Below are 19,902 nucleotides of genomic sequence, written 5' to 3'. Positions count from 1 at the left end.
TGACTGCAAACATGAGGCCCTGAGTTCAAGGCCCAGTACCACCACCAGCCAAAAAAAAAAAAAGCCTTTGTCCAGCAAGTTCTAGCCCCGAAAGCCAAAGATCTGCATGGCAAACCAAGGGCCAGCAAGAGACCGCAGTGGCAAACTCCCCGGTATTCTAACTCCAGGTGTGTCTGCCCAGCAGCCTGACCCTCTGTGCTGGATTTTGCCGCCAACCACTTGTTATACCCAACAATCAAGATTTGCTTCCTCAAAGTCACTCCACTAATACAAAACTATCAACCTCCCTCCAAGTGATCTGGAGTCCAATGTCACAGGAGAAACCCTAAACAGAAGAGCTACAGCTCTGTAAGACTTTGTTTTTGTTGTTGTCGTCTTTATTTTTTTGGTGGCACTGGGGTTTGAGCACAAGTCTTCACACTTGCAAATCAGGTGCTCTACTGCTTGAGCCACACCTCCACGATTTTTTTTTAAAGAAGTTTCACGTAAATGTTTCATTTATTAAAATAATTTCTGTAAACTCTTTCAGAATAATATTCATTTTCCTTGCTTGAGTAGCATTTCAAGGCACCATAAAATGAAGGTCTCTTTACAAACATTCTTCTGTCCATGTGTGAAACCCTATTTAAGACCAAAAACCAAAAACATGGTGATCTCAGTGATCAGGAGTGTGGAAAACAGACTTTGGTGAAGGCCACCAAGTTCAACAGGACATGTGCTACAAGGTCAGACATAGCACAATAACTGACAACCTTGGAAGGGAATCCTACTGCTGATGTCCTGAAAGGACTGAAAGGTGATCTGAACACCTGTCATTAAAAAGAACCAGTGGGGCAGAGGGTGGAGAGACACCCTCAGACCCCAAAATCCGTGTAAACGTGGCAGCACTGGTGTCTTTTATCCCCTTCCTGTTCCTTTCACTTCTTCTCCTCCTTCTCATTCAGGTTGGTGTTCTCCTGGTGTGTGGATGTCAGCTTGCTCTGCAAAAGAGCTGCTAACTTTTTGGATGTCTTTTTGAGAAACATGCTGCCTGGATGGGCACTGTTCACGTGCAGGTACAGGTCCTCCTGGGTGGGGCCCGTGTAGCCGCAGTCCTCACACACATAGAGCTTGTCCCGACGCTGCTTGTAGGCATACTGCTGCTGCACACCGTGGATCTTCTTCAGGTGCGACTCAAGGGAACAGCGCTGTGTGAAGGCTTTGTTGCAGACGTCACATTTGTAGGGGCGAATGCCTGCAAGGTCAAAGGGCAGACACATCACCAGTTGGTCATGGCCAAGTCACGGTCTCCCACCTCTAAAGCCATTAAAGACCACCATGTGCCAGGATTCATGGCAACATGAGGAAAATGATTAAAACAGGGTACAAGCTTGTCCACAATGGACCGTGTTCACAAGAGCAAACCAATACATGTGGATGCCAAAAGAGCAAACTCCACCACCTGCCTTACTGTTTTCATTGTATAGTGGGTAAGCTTTGTTTTTATTTTATGTACTTTGGAAATGGACCCTGAGACAAAGGTTCCAATATAAGCAATTTATTTGAGAGGCCCACTCAGGAAGCAGGGGTTGGGGATTGAAGTGAGACAGAGAAGGGGAAAGGCCAGGACTGGGTCAGTGACCTAGCAGTCTTTACAAAGGCAATCAGGGTCCAATTCTGCTTGGTAACACTGGAGACAGCGTAGAACAGTGCAAGGGAATAAACACAATTAAGAAATAACAAGCTGGGCACTGGCAGCTCACACTTGTAATCCTAGCCACTTAGGAGGCTGAGATTATGAGGATCAAGGTTCAAAGCCAGCCCAGGTAAATAGTTTGTAAGACCCTATCTCGAAAACATCCAATGCAAAACAGGGCTGGCAGAATGACTCAAGTGGAAGAACACCTGCCTAGCAAGTGTGAGGCCCTGAGTTCAAACCCCAGTACCACCAAAAAAAAAAAAAAAAAAAAAAAAAAAAAAAGCCACAGTGGGCAGGAAGAGGCAGGGCCCTCAGTAGTAGAGCACTTGTCTGGCATGCATGTGGCCCTGGGTTCCATCCCCAACACTGCCAAAAACATCAACAAAAAGACTATAGTGAGGTCTGATTTAAGCTCTCAGAAGAGGATCGTGGCTGTAAAGGAGGAATGTGTCACATAAGCATAGCATCCTACAGAGGTAAACAGGATGCTAAGGGTACATGAAGCAGGAAGGAATCATCACCACAGCCCTTGTTTCAGAGCCTAGGAGACAGAATGGTTGTCCCTTGGGGGGAATCCCCAAAGCCATGGACAGATTCCTGGGCCTATACAAGAGATCCCAGACACTATGAAGCAGCATTTAAATTTTTATACCAAAATAGTTGTCTCAATTTAAAAGTAATATAGAACCAGGTTTAAGTGAAAAAAAATAACATTAAAAATTTTAAATAAACAATAAAAGATCCTTCTTTCACCCCAAGCATTTTTCTTCTTAGTTCTCTCAACATTTCTTTGTGGTTCTTCACATTTCCTCCTAGTTACATATACACATGCGTATAGATATAGGCACATATACATTAAGATGGAAATATATTTAATTACTGTGAACATGGCCTGAGCAGAATTTTAAAAGCTTCCTCAGAAGGAGACTCTACTTTGCAGCTAAGTAGGAGAACGAACGTTTTGAAGAAATGTACGTGTACACTGGCATTCAGATGTTTCATCTGAAGCCTGAATATGGGGCTTTGGAAAGGGGTCTGGAGTGTGTGGCTTATGCCTGCCATTGTACCCCTGTCTGTACTCTTTGTCATCTCACCCTTCCCCCTCCCCGCCAGAGTTACAACAGTTCTCATATTAACTGTGGCTCTTTGGACAGCTGGATTACCAACTTTTCTCTTTAGATTCTTCTAGGCTGGATTAGGCTGAGGAAAGTGAGGTACTCAGGGGTGCAACAAAAACTTACTAATCAAGACAAAGAATGTTTTAAAAATTGAAATTAATACCAAAAAAAGACCACAATGATATGCATATACCAAAACACCACATGGTACCCCATAAGTACATGTAATGTTTATGTTCTTAGGTATCAATTCAATTGGGCCTGTCAGATGCTGGGATATCCTTCAAGTGGTAGAGTGCTTGCCTGGCATGGGTAAGGTCCAGGGTTCCATTCCCAGCACTTACCCCTCCAACCCCCCTCACCTTTTTTATTTTCTGGTAGCACTGGTGTTTGAACTCAGGGCCTTGCACTTGATAGGCAGGCACTTTATCACCTGAGCCACGCCTCCAGGCTTTTTTGTTCTGGTTATTTTGGAGATAGGGCCTTGCTTCTTGCTCAGGCCAGCCTAAACCCAATCCTCCTATTTTAAGCTTTCTGCTGTTGCTGGGATGACAGGCATTTGCCCCCATGTTCAACTTTAGTTCAGATGTGATCTCGAAAACTGTTTACCTGAGCTGGCCGGCCTGAAACCTCAATCCTCTAGATCTCAGTCTCCCATGTAGTGTGGGATGACAGGTGTATGCCACTGAGGGCAGGTAATGGTTGAGATGGAGTCTCATAAGCTGGCCTCGAACAACAATCCTACTGATCTTAACCTCCCAAGTACCTCGGATTACAGGCAAGAATCACCGGTGGTGGGACTGGGGTTTGAACTTAGAGCTTCATGCTTGCAAAGCAGACACTCTACCACTTGAGCCACCCCTCCAGTCCATTTTGCTCTGGTTCTTTTTGGAGATGGGGGTTTCACAAACTATTTGCCTGGGCTGGCCTCGAACCATGAACATCCTGATCTCAGCCTCCCAAGTAACTAGGATTATATGCATGAGCCACTGGTGCCCAGAAGCCTCACCTTTTTAAATGTTTAAATACCTTTTAAAAAATTTACTATAATAAATTCCAAAGTGGAATTTTTACTATCCTGGCTTTAATGCTATCAAATTTATCAGAAGATATTTTCAGCATCTACTTTTCTCCCTTACCAATACTTGGAGAATTTCTGGTGCTTACAGCTTAATTACAATCCTTTTTAATAGTACCATGAGGTTCTGTTCTATAGCTGCGCCCAAATCCCTTATCTTTAAAACTGAAGACCAAGGAACCGCTACTCCAGACACATGTTCATATCATAGACACCACTTTGCGTGACCTGGTTAGCTCACGTGTGGTTCATGAGCCAACAGTGATCACATCAGCTGAGACTCTGCAGAATCTCAGGCTCTGCTTTATGGTCTGGATATGGGCTGAGTATGGCCTCTAAAAGGCACTGGAAGTTGGTTCCCAGTGGCACTTATGTGGTGGAACCTTTAGGGGTGAGGCTTGGTCATGCCATGGAGCCTTCACCCTCACCTAGGGACTGATGCAGCTCTCACAGTTAGTTCTCTTGAGAGCAAGTTAGTAGGGTTTTTTATTTTTATTTATTTATTTATTTATTCATTTATTGGTAGAGGGGAGTGAGATAAGAGTCTCTCTGGTAGTACAGGCTGGCCTCAAACTTACTGTGTATCCATGCTGCCTTTGAGCTTATGATCCTCCTGCCTCAGCTGCCCAGTGCTAGGATTATAAGTTTGTGCATGTGACCAGTTCCCTTTCTACTTTTCTACCATGTTGTCATAAACCCAGAAGTGCCTTCAATATGATGCTGATGACTAACAGAGGCTCCAACCTAGACCACAGATCTGAAACCAGTCTGAGGATGCATCAGGGAAGAGGGCTTATCAAAACACAGAGTCCTGGGTCCTAGCCCTGGAATTTTTTATTCTGGGATGGGTGGGGCTGAGATTTGCTATTTCTAACAAGTTTCCAAGTGATATTGAGACTGCCAGGACCATCTTCTGAAAATCACAGGCCAGGACTGGGAGTGTGGCTCAGTGGTAGAGGGCTTGCCCAGCATGCATGAAACTCTGGGTTCAATCCCCAGTATAACTAAGTAAGTAAATAAATAAAAATAATAAAAAATTAAAAATCTTGTTCAAATGCTAGTACCACAAAAAAATTTAAATCTTATTTTGGTTTTATTTATTTATTTACTTGGCAGCACTGGGGTTTGAACTCAAGGCCTCATGCTTGCTAGGCAGGTGCTCTTACACTTGAGCCACCCCACCAGCCCTGTCTTTATTTTTTTAAAAATGTTAGATATGGTGCTGCAGTACCCCAACACTTGGGAGGCTGAAGCAGGAGGATCACAAATGTGAAGCCAACATAGACTGAACTTGTCTCATAAAAAAAAAAAAAAATCACAGGCCCAAAACAATGCAAAATTAAGCTTAAGGACAGCAGACACAGTCATCTGAAGACAGCCAAGTCTCTTCAAGGTTGAATGAACCTAGTTCCTTCATGATGGGGGAAAGGGAAATTGTGCTGAAAGAGCCACTTAGCCACTTCTGCTCACAAATTTCTTGTTTATACAGGTGATACAGGAGGTCAAAATGGAAAAGAAAAATAAAATCGCTCCTGCCCCATCCCACTACAACTGAAGTCATTTTCATTTTTCTTCTAGTACACATCCAGAAATAGACTTAATTTCCTACAACACTCACACAAGAAATATTATTGGAACAATGTCCTGACAAGATGTTACCAGAGCCTAATCAAGACGAATGTAGGCTTTTATTACATTCTACACATTCTTGAAAAAATGCCAAATGTTAAGAAACTCCTTTATAGTGCTCAGTGCTTGGTGTATATAATAGATATTTAGCTGGGCGCCAGTGGCTCACACCTGTAATCCTAGCTACTTGAGAGACTGAGAATGGAGGATCACAGTTTGAGGCCAACCCTGGCAAATTGTTCATGAGACTCCAGCTCCAAAAATAACCAGAAAATGGACTGGAGGTGGCTCAAGTAGCAGAGTGCTTGCTTTGCAAGCATGAAACCCTAAGTTCAAACCCCAGTCCCACAAACAACAACAACATAACGGGTATTCAGTAAATAGATTTTTGTTGTTATTGTCATTTTCTTTTTCTGAAGCAGGGGCTCTGTATGTAATCTTGGCTAACCTCAAATTCACAATCCTCCTGCCTCAGCCTCTTGAGGGCTGGAATTACAGAAGTGCACCATTATGTCTGTTACAATAGACAATTTTTAAATGAATGAGTGAATGAACCCGACTGGCTCTGAGAAAGAAAGGTCACATCTACAGGAGTAGTTTTCTACAAAGTTAAGGGCTGTGGGTGTCTGTCCAAAGGAGTACACCTACGTTAGCATCACGTTTACACTATAATTAAACTCTTGTTTTACCAGGCCTTCTGGAGAGAAAGATAGCTGGCTCCCATAACCCCTGGCTAATCAAGCAGCAAACCTATAGTTCATCAGACAAATTCACCCACAGGACAGTTCTCCTTTCAGTAGTTATTGGAAATAACCCACTGCTATTTTAAAATGCCCAGAGTGAAAATACAGGGAAACCAGCAGAGTGACATAAGGCTTCCACCTGGATCAACAAACTTCTGAATTTCCAGAAATGGATGGGTTTTTTTAAATTTATTGTTTTAAATTAGTGTTGTTAATTGTACAAAACAATGGGTTTCATTATGACATTTTCACACTTGTATATAATATACTTTAATGATATTCATTTCCCCATTACCATTTCTTGTTCCTCTCTCCCCACCAATGGTCCCATTTATCTTCCTAAATGATCTATTTCATGTCTTCTTTATTTTTTTATTCTTTTGGTGAGACTGGGTTTTGAACTTGGGGCTTCATGCTTGCAAAGCAGACTCTTTATTGCTTGAGCCACACCTCCAGTCCATTTTGCTCTGATTATTTTGGAGATGGGGTCTCATGAGCTATTTACCCCAGCTGGCTTCAAACTTTGATCCTTCCAATTACAGACTCCCAAGTAGCTGCGATTACAGATATGAGACACAGGGGCCCAGCTATTTTCATGTGGTTTTTAAAAATCTAGATTCTGCATATAAGAGGAAACATGCAATATTTGCCTTTCTGAGTCTGACTTATTTTGCTTAACATGATGATCTCCAGTTCCAGCCATTTCTCTGCAGACGGCATGATTCTTCTTTATATACTTTATATACTTCATTGTATAAATCTATCACAACAAATGGATGTTTCTGATCCCAGCCACAGAGGTTCCTATACCAAGGGTGATATGCTCCCTGAGAGAGGATAGCTACACAACACTAGGCCCAGTGTGCACAGGGCCATGTCTCCTTCCCCTCCTCATTCACACATCCTTTGATCATCTGCTATGTCTTCCATGTGCAGAGACAGCCAGGCCTGGTGAGCAAAGACTAGAAGTCTTGCATCACTCAGATAAGAGACAACAGGGATGACTGTGGTATGAGTTTTTCTGGGGCGGGGGAGTTAAGTCTGGTTTGGAGGCCGGGTGACATAGACACAAACATGGAAAGGAAACATAGCCTTAAAAGCTATAGTTATGACATTTCTGCCTTGTAAATCTACTCCCTGCCCCAGTGCTCTTGCCTTTGCTTTCCCCTCTGTAAACTCACTGGTGCAAGCAGACATTGTCATGCCAAAACTCCTTGTCCCTTTCTGCACTTGGGAACAAGCCCTTCCCTCCTAGAGCACCCCTATCCTCCAGTCACTCAGGGAGATAAAGATAGACAGGCAGGAGCCTTAGGCAAGGGAGACTGATGCCAATGTCCTCAAACCCCGAGGCCTCACCCATCTTAGTGCTCTTGAGCAAGGGCCAATCTTGTCCTCATCTAAAGCAGGGTTTGGGAACTGAAAAGCACTATCTGTGTGCCAGACATCATTAACCTACTGACATGTACGTGAATACCAAAGTCCAAGGCCACTGAAAAGCCAGGCATCGCACATCTGCCACTCATTAACTGAGTCCACGGTCCACCTGCTTAACCCCTCCACGGCTCAGCTTCCTCACCGGTAAAATGGGGATAATACCCACACCCCTTCATATGGCTGCTTAGAGGATTAACTGAGACGTCTCACACACAGGACCTGGCAAAGACTAAGCACTCAATGGGACACAATTTCAGTGCTTACGATCCAGCTCAACAAAAGTACTAAGTATTTGTCTTTCAACTGTACATGTTTTGGGGGCTGGTGGACTGGCTCAAGTGGTAGAGTGCCTGCCTAGGAAGCACAACACCCTAGTTCAAACCCCAGTGCTGCTCCCCCCAAAAAAAGACCTAAAATCAACTGTACATGTTTTGTGTTTGTATGCACTTTTGCATGTATTATTTATTTCACAACAATAAAAAGAATGATTTTTTTAAATGTGGCCACTCGGCTGGAGAAGAGACTTCCCTCACTGTCTACCCTTTTGAATGTAATATAGGCCTTTATTACATAGTCTAAAAATTATTCCTTGCTCTTGTCAAAACAAGATTTCTTCTTTTCAACCTTTTTATTCCTAATACCAAATCAAGTTTCATCTCACACATCTCATCACATTAGGGATGAAACTCTGTTTCATCACTAGAACTTTCTGCTTGCTTTCCTTGTTATAGTTCAAATTCTCCTTTCTTGAACCTGATCCAAATGTGAACTGCAGCAAGAAGTTTTTACAGGTTTCCTTTTGTGGGAGTGGACGTTGGGGACAGCTCCTGGGAAGGCAATTTGGCAACGCCCATAAAAAATCATAGTGTTCCTACCCTTTGGCCCAAAAGTCCACTTACGAGAAATTATGCTATAGAAAGACTCACACAGGTAAACAAAGGATATGTAAGAAAATTCATGGTAGTATCTCCTGAAGTTAAAAAAAAATCCTGGGAGGAAAAAGCCCTGAATATGGAAACTGAGGATGTGAAAAAAGGACTGGGTCTCCATGTTGGAAATTTTGTCATGATTGTATATTAAGAAATGTTTTGTCAACTATTACAAAGAGCAAGATGTGTCTACTATGTGCAGGTATAAAATACACACCAAGATATACATTAAGTGAAAAAAAATTTTAAAGTTTTGGGGAAAAAAATGATGATGTAGTTTCTGGAATGGAATTGGGGCTCAGCAGGTAAGAAGAACTTGTTTTTTTCTTTTGAATTCTCCCTATGAATATATTGCTTTTTAACTAAAAAATAAGTTAAAATAAAAAGTAACACAGCAAGGAAAGTGAGATAGGACAAGGCAATTACACAAGCAGTGCCCAGGCTGGTTGGGGGGGCGGTTATTCTCTTTCCTCTGACCCAGATCCCAACTCCCAAATTCTCTGCTCTGCATTTTTCCCAATCCAGTCAATCCTTCACTTTAGGTTGGAACAAAGACACCATTGTTTCCTCTTCTTTAATCAAGATGGGATTTGTTTGCCTTCTGGTCCCCACTCAATGTAGTCCCTGATGGAAGATAAGGCAAGAGGACGTCCTGTCCTGTGGGCAGGGCCCACACTGCAGCTCTGGCCAGTGCCCCCTCCCCACCCCCAGACCTCAAATCTGAATTCCTCAGCTCCCCTCAACAGATTTCAGTGGCTTAAACGGACTATCTTCCAGGTGGAGTTTTAAGTTTATCACCTCCCAGGGCCATACTTGCCCAAACACTGAGCAGCAACACTTTTCTGGCAACCTTTTCCAACCCTTTATGCAGGCTTACACTTTTTTCTTCACAGCATTTTCTGTCACTTAAAGTCTTTTACAAAATAAGCAGTCATTTTACCAATGAGAAAAATAAAATGCTTTCAATAAATGCAATATATCTCAATGGTGAGGCTGGCACCCAGGGGCACTCAGAGTGGGATTCTACACTTTCAATGTGCACTAGGTGTTACTGGTGCATGAAACACACCTTGAGCAGTGAGGATGTAGACACTCAGCCAGAGTCCAGCACATTCAAGGGCTGCTTATTATTTTTTACTCAAAAATAAAGCTCTTCCCTCTACCAAAGGAAAATCATTTACGTCAATAACTTATCCCCTCGACCCCTTTATAAAGTGCACAGTTCCTCTTTATTTTGACCTGTAGTGGATCAACAGCAGTCATTTATGGTCTCAGTGACCCCATCCACTCCACTGAAATAGAAAAATTCCCTCTGTGATGTGTACAGGATATGTTGCTGGTTCCCCACATAGACCACTGTCCTGGGTTGATGCACATCCTCATCTGTCCTGTCTGCTACCATCTAACAGCTCCTGGCTATCCCCTTCTCTGAGGAGAGGGCACTGGCCACTGACCTCCCAGGCACGCAGGGGAGATGTTGTCTTCATTCACGTCTGACTGAAATGAGTGTAGAAAGATCCCCCGTTGGCCTGTAGAATGGCCAACTTGAGGGATTCACTCACCATGAAGTTAAAGGTAGCTTCCAGCTGAGACCATATCCCTGCTTAGCCCTTTCCTCTATCCCAGAGCACTCCCTTCACTCCTGAAAAGTTCCCCTCAAGAGCCCTCCCTCAAAAAAATAAAAAATAGCCCAGTAGCTCATGCCTGTAATCCTAGCTATTCAGGAAGCTGAGATTGGGAAGATCATGACTCAAGGTCAGCCCAGGAAAATAGTTCACAAGACCCCATCTCCAAAATAGCCAGAGCAAAATGGGCTGGAGGTGTGGCTCAAGCAGTAGAATGCCTACTTTGGGAGTGCCTGTCTAGCAAGTGTAAGGCCCTGAGTTCAAACCTTAGTACTACAAAAAAAAAAAAAAAAGCCCTCCCTCTACAAACCATTTGTGTACTGATTTATTTATTTATTTATTTTTTAACAAGGCCTCAGTATGTAGCCCAGGCTGGTGGTACTGGGGTTTGAACTCAGGCCCTCACCCTTGCTAGGCAGGTGATCTACCAGTTAGGTATTTTTGAGATAGGATCTCGCTTTCATTTTACCCAGGTTGGCCTCAAACCAAGAAGCTCCCAATCTCTGACACCCAAGTATATAGGATTACAAGCATGAGCGACCAGCTCCTGGTCTGACCTGGAACTCTTTTGCTTTGTTTTTCACAGTACCGGGGTTTAAACTCAGACCCTTATGCTTGCTAAGCAGGCACTCTACCACTTAATCATCCCACCAGTCCTTTTCTGTATTGGGTCTTCTTGTGATAAGGTCTCACTTTTTGCCCCAGCTAGCCCTCATTTGAGATCTTCCTGATCTCTGCCTCTAAAGTTGCTAGAATTACAGAGGTATATTACCATGCCTGGCTACTGACGTCTTTTCATAAAATGTGATGAAGATTTTTCTACTCCAGTCGGTTTTTCTCCTCCAATCTTCAATCAGATCATTTGACTCATACCTCTTTATTCTTTTCTTGGTGAAGTCATTTCCAAAAAAGGAGTCCAAATCATTTCTTTCATCTCTTTGGATATTGATGTAAGACATTTCAGACTCTGGTTTCCTTGGCTCTTTTTCAAGAAGTCTCCTTTGTATTTTGAGTGTTTCCTTAGATGCCCTGATCCCTCGGTGGTTCCATTGGATGGAAAGAGATACCGGTGATGGTAGAGGGATAGGGGCAGATGGCTTAACCCTGATCCTCCATCTCCATTTTTGTCCACCTCATCAACCCTGTGGCCACCTTTCTCTAATGGAGGGTTCCTGGGATCCCAGTCAGGTCTTTTTTTTAATTTTTGGCAGTACTAGGGTTTGAACTCAGGGCCTCTAGCTTGCTAGGCAGGTGCTCTACCACTTGAGCCACTCCTCCAGCCCTTTTTTTATGTTGGGTATTTTTCAAGATAGGATCTCACAAACTATTTGCCCGGGCTGGCTTTGAACAGCGATCCTCCTGATCTTTGCCTCCTGAATAGCTAAGATTACAGGCGTGAGCAATTGCTGCCTGGCTCCAGCCAGGTCTCTAACCTATCATGGCCTGTTCTATAAGGACAGTAGGGAAACACACACCTACCTCAACTGTCTGTCGACTATCTCTACGTCAAGTACCTGTATCTTTGTTTCAGGCCCAAACACAATACTTACAATATTACTACACTAAACCCCAACATTTACGGCTCAGCCAAAGGCAAGACCAGATTCCCACTGAACTTCAGTGAGGCCTTTCAAATCCAGTGAGGCTGGATCACATGAACTAAAACGATGTCTGAGAATTCCCAAATGTTTGCTCTTGTACTGCGCTCAGGAGGTGGCAGGCCTGGCCTCTTCCTCCAGCTACTAGTACCCTGGCTCCTCTTTCAGGTCCAGTGTCCCTTAGGGGGATATCACCATAAAAAATTACAACAGGGCAGGGAAAAGAAGTCCCAGTCATTTCCATAATGCTATTGTTAACCACTTTAAGAGCAAGGGTTATAATTAAAAAATTTTAAATGGTTACCTATAGATTTCAATTGTCTTAGTGCTGTCCAGTAGAAATCAAAATGCAAGGGCTGGAGGCGTGGCTCAAGTGGTAGAGTGCCTACCTAGTAAGCTTAAAGCCCTGAGTTCAAACATCAATACCACCCCCTACCCCACCCCCAAGAAACAGAAGACTGGTGGAGTGGCTCAAGTGGTAAGAGTGCCTCACAAGCATGATGCTCTGAGTTAAAATCCCAGTGCTACCAAAAAAGGATAAGTCCAAAAAAAGAGAGAGTTATTTGTTTGGAGACTGAACACAGGGCCTCACACATATGAAATATGACATGTGTTGTACCACTGAACTACAAAGCCCTTATACTAACTATCTTCTGTCCACATGTATGCAGCTAAATAAAAACTTCATGAAGAATTCTAAAAAATGCGAGCTATTTCATAATTTAACATTTTCTAGAAGCAGCCCAGAATAGTGGTGCACGGCTATAATTTCAATACCCAGGAGGCAGAAGCAGGAAGATCAAAAGTTTGAGGCCAGCCTGGGCTACATAGACAGACCCTGCCTCAAAAAACAAACAAAATTTCTAGTAGCCTCATTAAACAGAAAATTTTAGAAACAGGTGAAATTAGTTTTAATGTTATATTTTAACTCAATATATCCAAAATATTTCAATCTCAATGTGAAATTCACAATTAAAATTGATATTTTTTCTCTTTTTTTTTTTCTTCATTAAGTCTTCAAAATCTAGTGTCCTAAACCACAGCTCAATTCCAACGAGCCCTGTTTCTGAGGCTCAGTAGCCACACCAGGTGCAGCCCCAGGCATTCTACTTGTAGATGCCCCCTAGCACTGGCCTCTCCCCCAGTAGGACAACTGTGTGAAGCCCTTTGCAAAAGCATCAGTGGGTCTGCATTTCTCATCAACCTAAGTGATTTTCAGTATTCCCAAAAGAGTCACTACAAATGTCACTTTTGAGGAACATGAGATGGAGACGTGAGCACCTCAACCTGTGGACCCAATGGGTGTAGGCTACCCCCCCTTTTGCTCTCACCATGGCCAGAGAAAATCTTGACATCCCTGAACACATACACTCACGGGCTCCTCTGTAACCTGTTAAACCCCATGCTGCTATGTGTGGTTTGTGCTGGGTCTAAATTTCCCTTTATTTCATCTTCTTCTAAATTTCCCTTTATTTCATCTTCTTCCAGAAGCAGGCAGAATTCTAGAAATTGCTATGGGGCAGGCTGGTGAGGTCCCAGCTTCAGGGAGAATGTCAGAGGCCCTAGGAGGTAAAAGGGGCAGAGACCAGGATCCTGTAGAAGATAAATGACTTTGAACTTCAGGTTGAGCATGTCATGGTTCCCAGCTCTCCCTCTTATGAGTCATCTGAGCTCCCTAAGCTTGGTTTCCTAATCTGTAAAATGGGGGATGATAGCAATGGCTCATGGGAGTTGTTCAAGATGATAGGATCAATGTCATGGCAGTGACCATATATCTGAAGGGACTGTGGTAACCCCTCTGAACAGTCTCCCAGTCTCTGACCAGTCACCCTCCTCACTTGTTAAGTCTTCTGCCTCCCTGGGCAGATGCTGTTGAATCTCCACCCATATCCCCAGTCCACCACTGTGTCTCAGGTAAGTCCCGCAACTCTCTGCCTGAAGGTACTCCCCAAGGAACATGACAGGTCTGCAAAGTGTGTGTGTGTGTGTGTTTGCCTTGAAGTTGACAGTCTCAGGATGGACCCCCAAACAAGGGGGGATGGAGGCTGATGGATCAAGATCCCAGCTTCCTCACTCCTGGAGCAACCTGGGACGTGTTCTGTATGATTCCTCAGAGGGTCTCCAGCAGAATCAAGCATCAGTTGTTCACAGTAATGATTTGCTCATTTTACCACACTCTTCCTAGCTGTCTTCCCCTCCCAACCACCCCCCAACTCACCATGTGCCTCCTGGGATCACCCCCCACACCAACTGCCCATACTCAAATCAGTGTTGAGGCTTGCCTCAGGAGCAACTCACTATCTGCAATGCCCACCCTCCTCCTATCAGGCCACACAAATTACAGCTCATCCTCCAAGACCCAGCTGAAATACCATCTCCATCAGAAACAAGGCACCTTCCAAGATGCCCTGGTATATGCCACTTTTTCTTCTGCCTGTCATCTTTGTTGTTTCTCTTGTGACACAGGCAGATAGATGTTTGAGTCACTTCTCTCTCTGTCAGCTGAGACCTCCAAAACACAGAAGAGAGTGCTCACAGAAGAGGACATAGGGTCTTTGGGAAACCTCTGCCAATGACAGCAACTTTTACTACCAATAATGCTTAGTATTTACAAAGCACTTAATATGTAATTTTTGCCCTGAAACTCACAACCATCACTCTAGGTGATAGGTATGAAAATCACCGCGCCCATTTTAAAGATGAAAAAATGAAGGTAAAAAAATAAGTAATTCAGACAGTGTGACCATCTCACAGCCAGTTGACTTACATGTGAATTTTTGTTTTTATGGGGCTGGGGACTGAAACCAGGACCTTGTGCATCTCAAGAGGCCCTACCACTGAGCTACATCCCCAAACTTAGACACTAGTAAATGACTCAACTTATAAACTCTTCTCTGAGAAGTGGTCAGTCCCTGGTATTAACTCACAGGGGAGGCAACTCCCATTGGCTCAGTGTTCACTTAACCGAAGGTACCAACAGCCCACCATGCTCCCTGAACACCCTGCACTTTGTCCTAGAGGTCAGGATTTGGTGAGTGACTGCAGATTCTACCAAGCAAGGCACAAAAGAACTAGGCCATAGCCCTGGGGATGTCTTCGGATAGAGGCAAAAAGCTGAGAAACTCTTTAGGCAGCTAGTGACAAATAACTTAATGAATAGTCCCCAGGGCCAGTTACCTTCAGGCCCAGCTTTGCAGTCATTCTGTGATCCCTGCACCAGGACCTCCCATTACCTACCAGACTCCACCACCACCTGTAAGAATCCCTAAGCATCCCTAAGAACCCCTATCACTCCCTAAGTATTCTTCCCACACTAACATAATGGCCAGGATGGCCTTGTAGAGGTTAAACTTTTACTGATCAGTGGAATTTTGAAAAAAAGAAAAAGAAGCCTACAGCCAGACCCAAAAGGGTATACACTATAGGATTCCATTTATATCTACTACAAAAATAACTTACGTTGTGAGAAGTCATGATGCTGACTCTCCTTGGAGGAAAGGAGATAGTGACTGGGAGGGAGTAGTGGCTTCTGGGAAGGGGCTGAAAATATTCTGATTCTTGTCCTTGGTGCTAGTTGTATGGGTGTGCTCACTTTGTAAAAATTCCTAAGTTCCCTGATATGTGTAGTTTTCTGGATATATGCTACCCTTAAATGAAAAGCTCACTTTAGAAATATTTAAAAAGAAAGATATCTTCAGCATGCCAATGCACTTTCCAATACAGGTAATCCTCTTCCCAGGTCACAAAGACAGCTCAAAGCCAGTACCCAAAGAACAATAAAGCATGATAAGAATTAGAAAAGAAAATGGAATACAGAAGACTTAAGAAAGTCACTGTGTAGGAGTTGAGGAGCTGAGAGTATCATCTGGAAGGAGGAGTGAACATTTTCCCATCCCCACCAAAATGCCAGACGAAACCCTAAACTGCACTATGCAGCTGTCAGGAGGGTTGGGTAGCAGCCTGGATGGGACTGAATGGGTTAGGATGGGATGTATTTAAATGAGATAGGATGAGCTAAAATGGGTTGGGCCAGTATGGGACAGGCTGTGATGGGATCAGTTGGGCTGGGATAGAATAGGGATCCAGATCATGAAGGGCTTTACAGGAGGCCCATCAGGATAAGAGATGAGGGAGCTGGTGGAATGATTCAAGTGGTACAGTGCCTGCCTAGCAAACATGAGGCCCTGAGTTCAAACCCCAGCACCGCTAAAAAAAAAAAAAAAAGAAAAGAGAAAAAGATAAGAGATGCGGAGTTGGGATTTCAATCTGCCCAGAGTTGGAGATTTTTTAGCAAAGAAGTGGCATCTTTAGAATTCTCCTCCAGGGCTCACTGGGGCAAAGGTATAAACTACCAGGCCTTTATTGGATAAGCCTGGAGGCCAGATGCTCCTAAGATAAAACTAATGGGGCTTGTGACCAATCAGTAAGGTTGGGAGTAAGGTCAAAGGGCGTCCCCCTGACTATCTGTAACATGGAGCAGGGGAAGACTCAGATACACACTATGTGTATCAGGAAATAGGGTGGGGTGCAGCTCAGGGGTACAGAACTTGCCTAACATGCATGAGGTCCTGGGTTCTACCCCCAGCACCACACAAACAAAACATAACAAACAAATAAATTCAGGAAACTGAGGAAAATCCAAAGGAAGACACATGCTCAAGTGGGATGCTCAGGTCAGCTCTAAGTGAGCATCGTAAGCATCTTCTTCTTCTGGCATCTCAGGAGGAATATAATGCTACATGCCGATACGGGCTTACTTCCCAAGACAGAGGCATTAAATACTTACAGTGGTACCAAATACCACATTCTGACAGCCTAGACCAAGGGGCTGCATTGTGATATCATGATTTTCTGAATATTCCCTGCCAGTGATTTGCTTTGAGGCTCTTTATTTACAGAGAGGAAAACGAGCTATGAAAGGTGCCTTGCCTGGTCTGAGGTGACATGGCTACAGGTAACAGAATCAGGAGGTGAGTTCAGATGGGCTGACCACAGATGCCCAGTCCTGTGACCCTTCCAGAAATATGATCCTGCACCATGCTCCCAACTTGGCTGCTGGGGAAAGAACCAGGGACTCTTGTCCAGAAAAACGTGGCTAAGAGCAAAGCACACAGCCCAACCTCACCTGTGTGTGTGCGGACGTGTCTCTTCAGGTCAAAGGTGTCATTGAAGCCCTTGCCGCAGAAGGTGCATAGGTGCCTCTTTACCTGGTTGTGGCATTTGAGGTGACGGTTGAGCATGCGCTGTAGGCGGAAGCCCTTGCCACACAGGTCACAGCTGTGAATCACAGAGTCGCCACATGTGCCTGTGGTGAACTGGGAACAGAGAAAGGCAGTGAAGTTATAGGAGACTTGCATGGGGGACCCTCCTTCTTGTGCCTGCAGGTTGGAGGTAGCTGTGGTTTCTGTCCCCTCCAAATTCTAAGTGGGCTTGGCTTTGGGGAAGGTGGGAGAACAATGGGCAGGTGTTTCTCATCTCTGATTCCCATCATTACCCCCCACCATCTCTGATTTCTAGCTGCTCACACAGATTGTCCTACAACTGCCTTCTAAGAAGACATGGCCATGTGACTACCTGGCTAATGAAATAGAAATTTTCTTAAAGGGGAGAAGTGATTCCTGTAGGCTCAAGTCCCCTACAGCCACCTTTGGACCTTGGGATAGAAGCCAGTGCTGAGGATGAAGGAACAGAAGGAAGAAGTCTGGGTCCTCTATAGACAGTCCCCAAAGATGGCCAAAATCAATTCCCTCCTCCCTGCACCAACAGCTGCTCCAGCCATCACGAAACAGAGATACTTCCTCTCCCCTGGAATCTGGCAGGGCTGATGACCATTTGGACCAACAAACAGCAGCAAGGATGTGTCAGTTCCAGGTTGTAGGGGACCTTGCAGCTTTCATCGGCTCCCTCTTGTACAACAGTTGCCATGTGAGACATTCAAGGCCACCATGCTGAGAAAGCCCCAGCTAGCCACACAGAGAGCTAGAGGCCACGTGGAGAGGTGCTGAGGTGCCAGATGCGAATAAAGCCTTACTGGTCCTTCTAACCAACCCAGGGCTGCCACTCACTCAGCCCCAGTCAATCCCAGAGTAGAACTGCTCAGTTGGGCCATACCCCAATTCTTAACCACAAAGTCATAAGCAAAATTATCACTTAGGGAAGTGACTTGGTCAGGATCCCACAGCTTCATAATCAACAAGACCACAACCGAATTCCAGTCTCTGGACATTCCGTCAGTGTTCTCTCAATGACGTTGACTACTCCTACAAACAAAAACTGAATCTATATCTATGTGATGAGAAATGCTAGATCTGGTATCTTTACAGGTTACCACATCAGATCCTTTAGAAGATGGGTCCAACTGCTCTGCCAAGATTCTATTTGTAAAAAGTCTAAGAGATGGGGATGTGGCACAATATTTGCCTAGCTGTGCTACAGGTTCCATCCTGGGTTCTATCCTCAGCACAACAACAGCAAAAACTTATCCTCACACAAACATCATTAGCAGAAGAACAGGCCCTTTCCTGTTCTACACTCTCCTAGTCTCAAATACCATTCTCCATTTACTCACCCTGAGTATCACCTCCCCTAAGGCCCAGCTCAATTGCTCCCTTGCTCTCACACCCTTCTGCAAATACCCAAACAGGTCTCCTCTTCCACCAGTGTGCTCAGACTAGTGTCCCCACATGAAATGCAGGCTCTGGTAGGAGGTCTGGTGGGTCTGAGGTGCTACATTTCTAACCAGATCCATTCCATGATCTCTGCAACTGAGAAATGAGGTCAGGCTAGGGTGTAACTCAGTGGTAGAGCACCTGCCTACTATGTGCTAGACCCGAGTTCCATCCTCAGCACTGTGAAGGAAGGAAGGAAGGAAGGAAGAAAGGAAAGAAGGAAGGAGGAAGGGAAGGAGAGAGGAAGGGAGGAAGAGAGGGAAGCTAGGCCACAAGCCCTTAGAGTTCAGTACAGTCATCCCTCAGCATTCAGGGGAGATTGGTGCCTGGACCCCTGAAGATACTGAAACCTGTGTACATCCTTCCATATACTTTTAATCCTGTCTAGATTACTTACAATACCTAGTACAATGTAAGTGCTAAGTGAGTAGTCATTATACTGTATCAGTGACAAGACAAAAAGGCCTGTATATGTTCAGTACAGATGCAATGCTTTTTTCAAATATTTCAACTGGCTGCTGGTTGGATATGTGGATGGGAAACCCATGGATACAGAGGGCTGACTATACATTACACCATTTCATTCCATAGAGCTTTTACCCACACGTGGTCCCTCAGAGTTTATGTGGTTTCCTCACTTCAAGCCCTGAGGACCACTCACACTGCTGCCTTCCATCCCTTGTGTCCCAAGCCTGGACCAGGGCAATGCAAAGTCACTCAGTGTTGCTGGGCACCTGGGTGCGTGGCAGTATGTGGGAAGGCTGGAGAGCCATGGGACTACAGAAGAGGGTTTTCCAGTCAGCCTCCTCCTCTAGTTCAGTCTCATTTACTTGGAACTTAATTTGTCTGAGCAGATCATCTAACTGAGATACCCAAATTTATTTCTTTATTTATTTAGCAGTACTGGAGTTTGAACTCAGGGCCTACATCTTGAGCAGTCCTATTTTTGTGGTGGGTATTTTTAAGATAGACACTCACAAACTATTTGCCCACGCTGACTTTGAACCATGATCTTCCTGATCTCTGCCTCCTTAGTAGCTAGGATTACAGGTGTGAGCCACCAGTGCCTGGCCCAAAACTTTTTGAAATAGAAAATGGAATGGGGAGAAGAGATGGGGGGGTGCTCATTCCCAGGGTGACCTTTCCTATGATCTCCTCAAAACAAAAGTAGAAATTCTGCAAGTATTCTTCAACAAAGGAAAATTTTTCTTTTCTCTCTCTGCTTTTGCCTATAGTACCGTTTTACAGCACAGAAAACTGAGTCACCACAAAGTGGTTCATTTAGGAAAGTCATCCAGAGGTACACCCTCCAATCCATGAAGGTGCATGTGCCCTATGACCAATCCAGCCATCAGGTATTAACAAATTATATTCAGATCCTTAAAAGAATCTTGTTGAAAGA

The 19,902-nt window shown here is 44.3% G+C and overlaps 1 protein-coding gene across 1 annotated transcript in view; it reads right to left on the bottom strand.

Annotated features, from left to right (window-relative positions):
- Positions 1 to 355: 355 nt before the first annotated feature.
- Ovol2 (ovo like zinc finger 2) overlaps positions 356 to 19,902 on the bottom strand; it is a 34,722-nt gene continuing 15,175 nt past the window's right edge. The window contains exons 5-6 of the mRNA XM_074074276.1: positions 16,958 to 17,147; positions 356 to 1,234 (exon numbers count right to left, since the gene is read on the bottom strand). Coding sequence (XP_073930377.1) covers positions 918 to 1,234; positions 16,958 to 17,147 — 507 coding nt within the window. The 3' untranslated portion in view covers positions 356 to 917. The remainder of the gene's footprint in view (positions 1,235 to 16,957; positions 17,148 to 19,902) is intronic.

Source organism: Castor canadensis, chromosome 5 (assembly GCF_047511655.1).
Source record: "Castor canadensis chromosome 5, mCasCan1.hap1v2, whole genome shotgun sequence".
Classification (NCBI taxonomy): Eukaryota; Metazoa; Chordata; class Mammalia; order Rodentia; family Castoridae; genus Castor; species Castor canadensis.
Note: the sequence above shows the minus strand (reverse complement) of the source record. Positions and strands in the feature narration are given on the sequence as shown.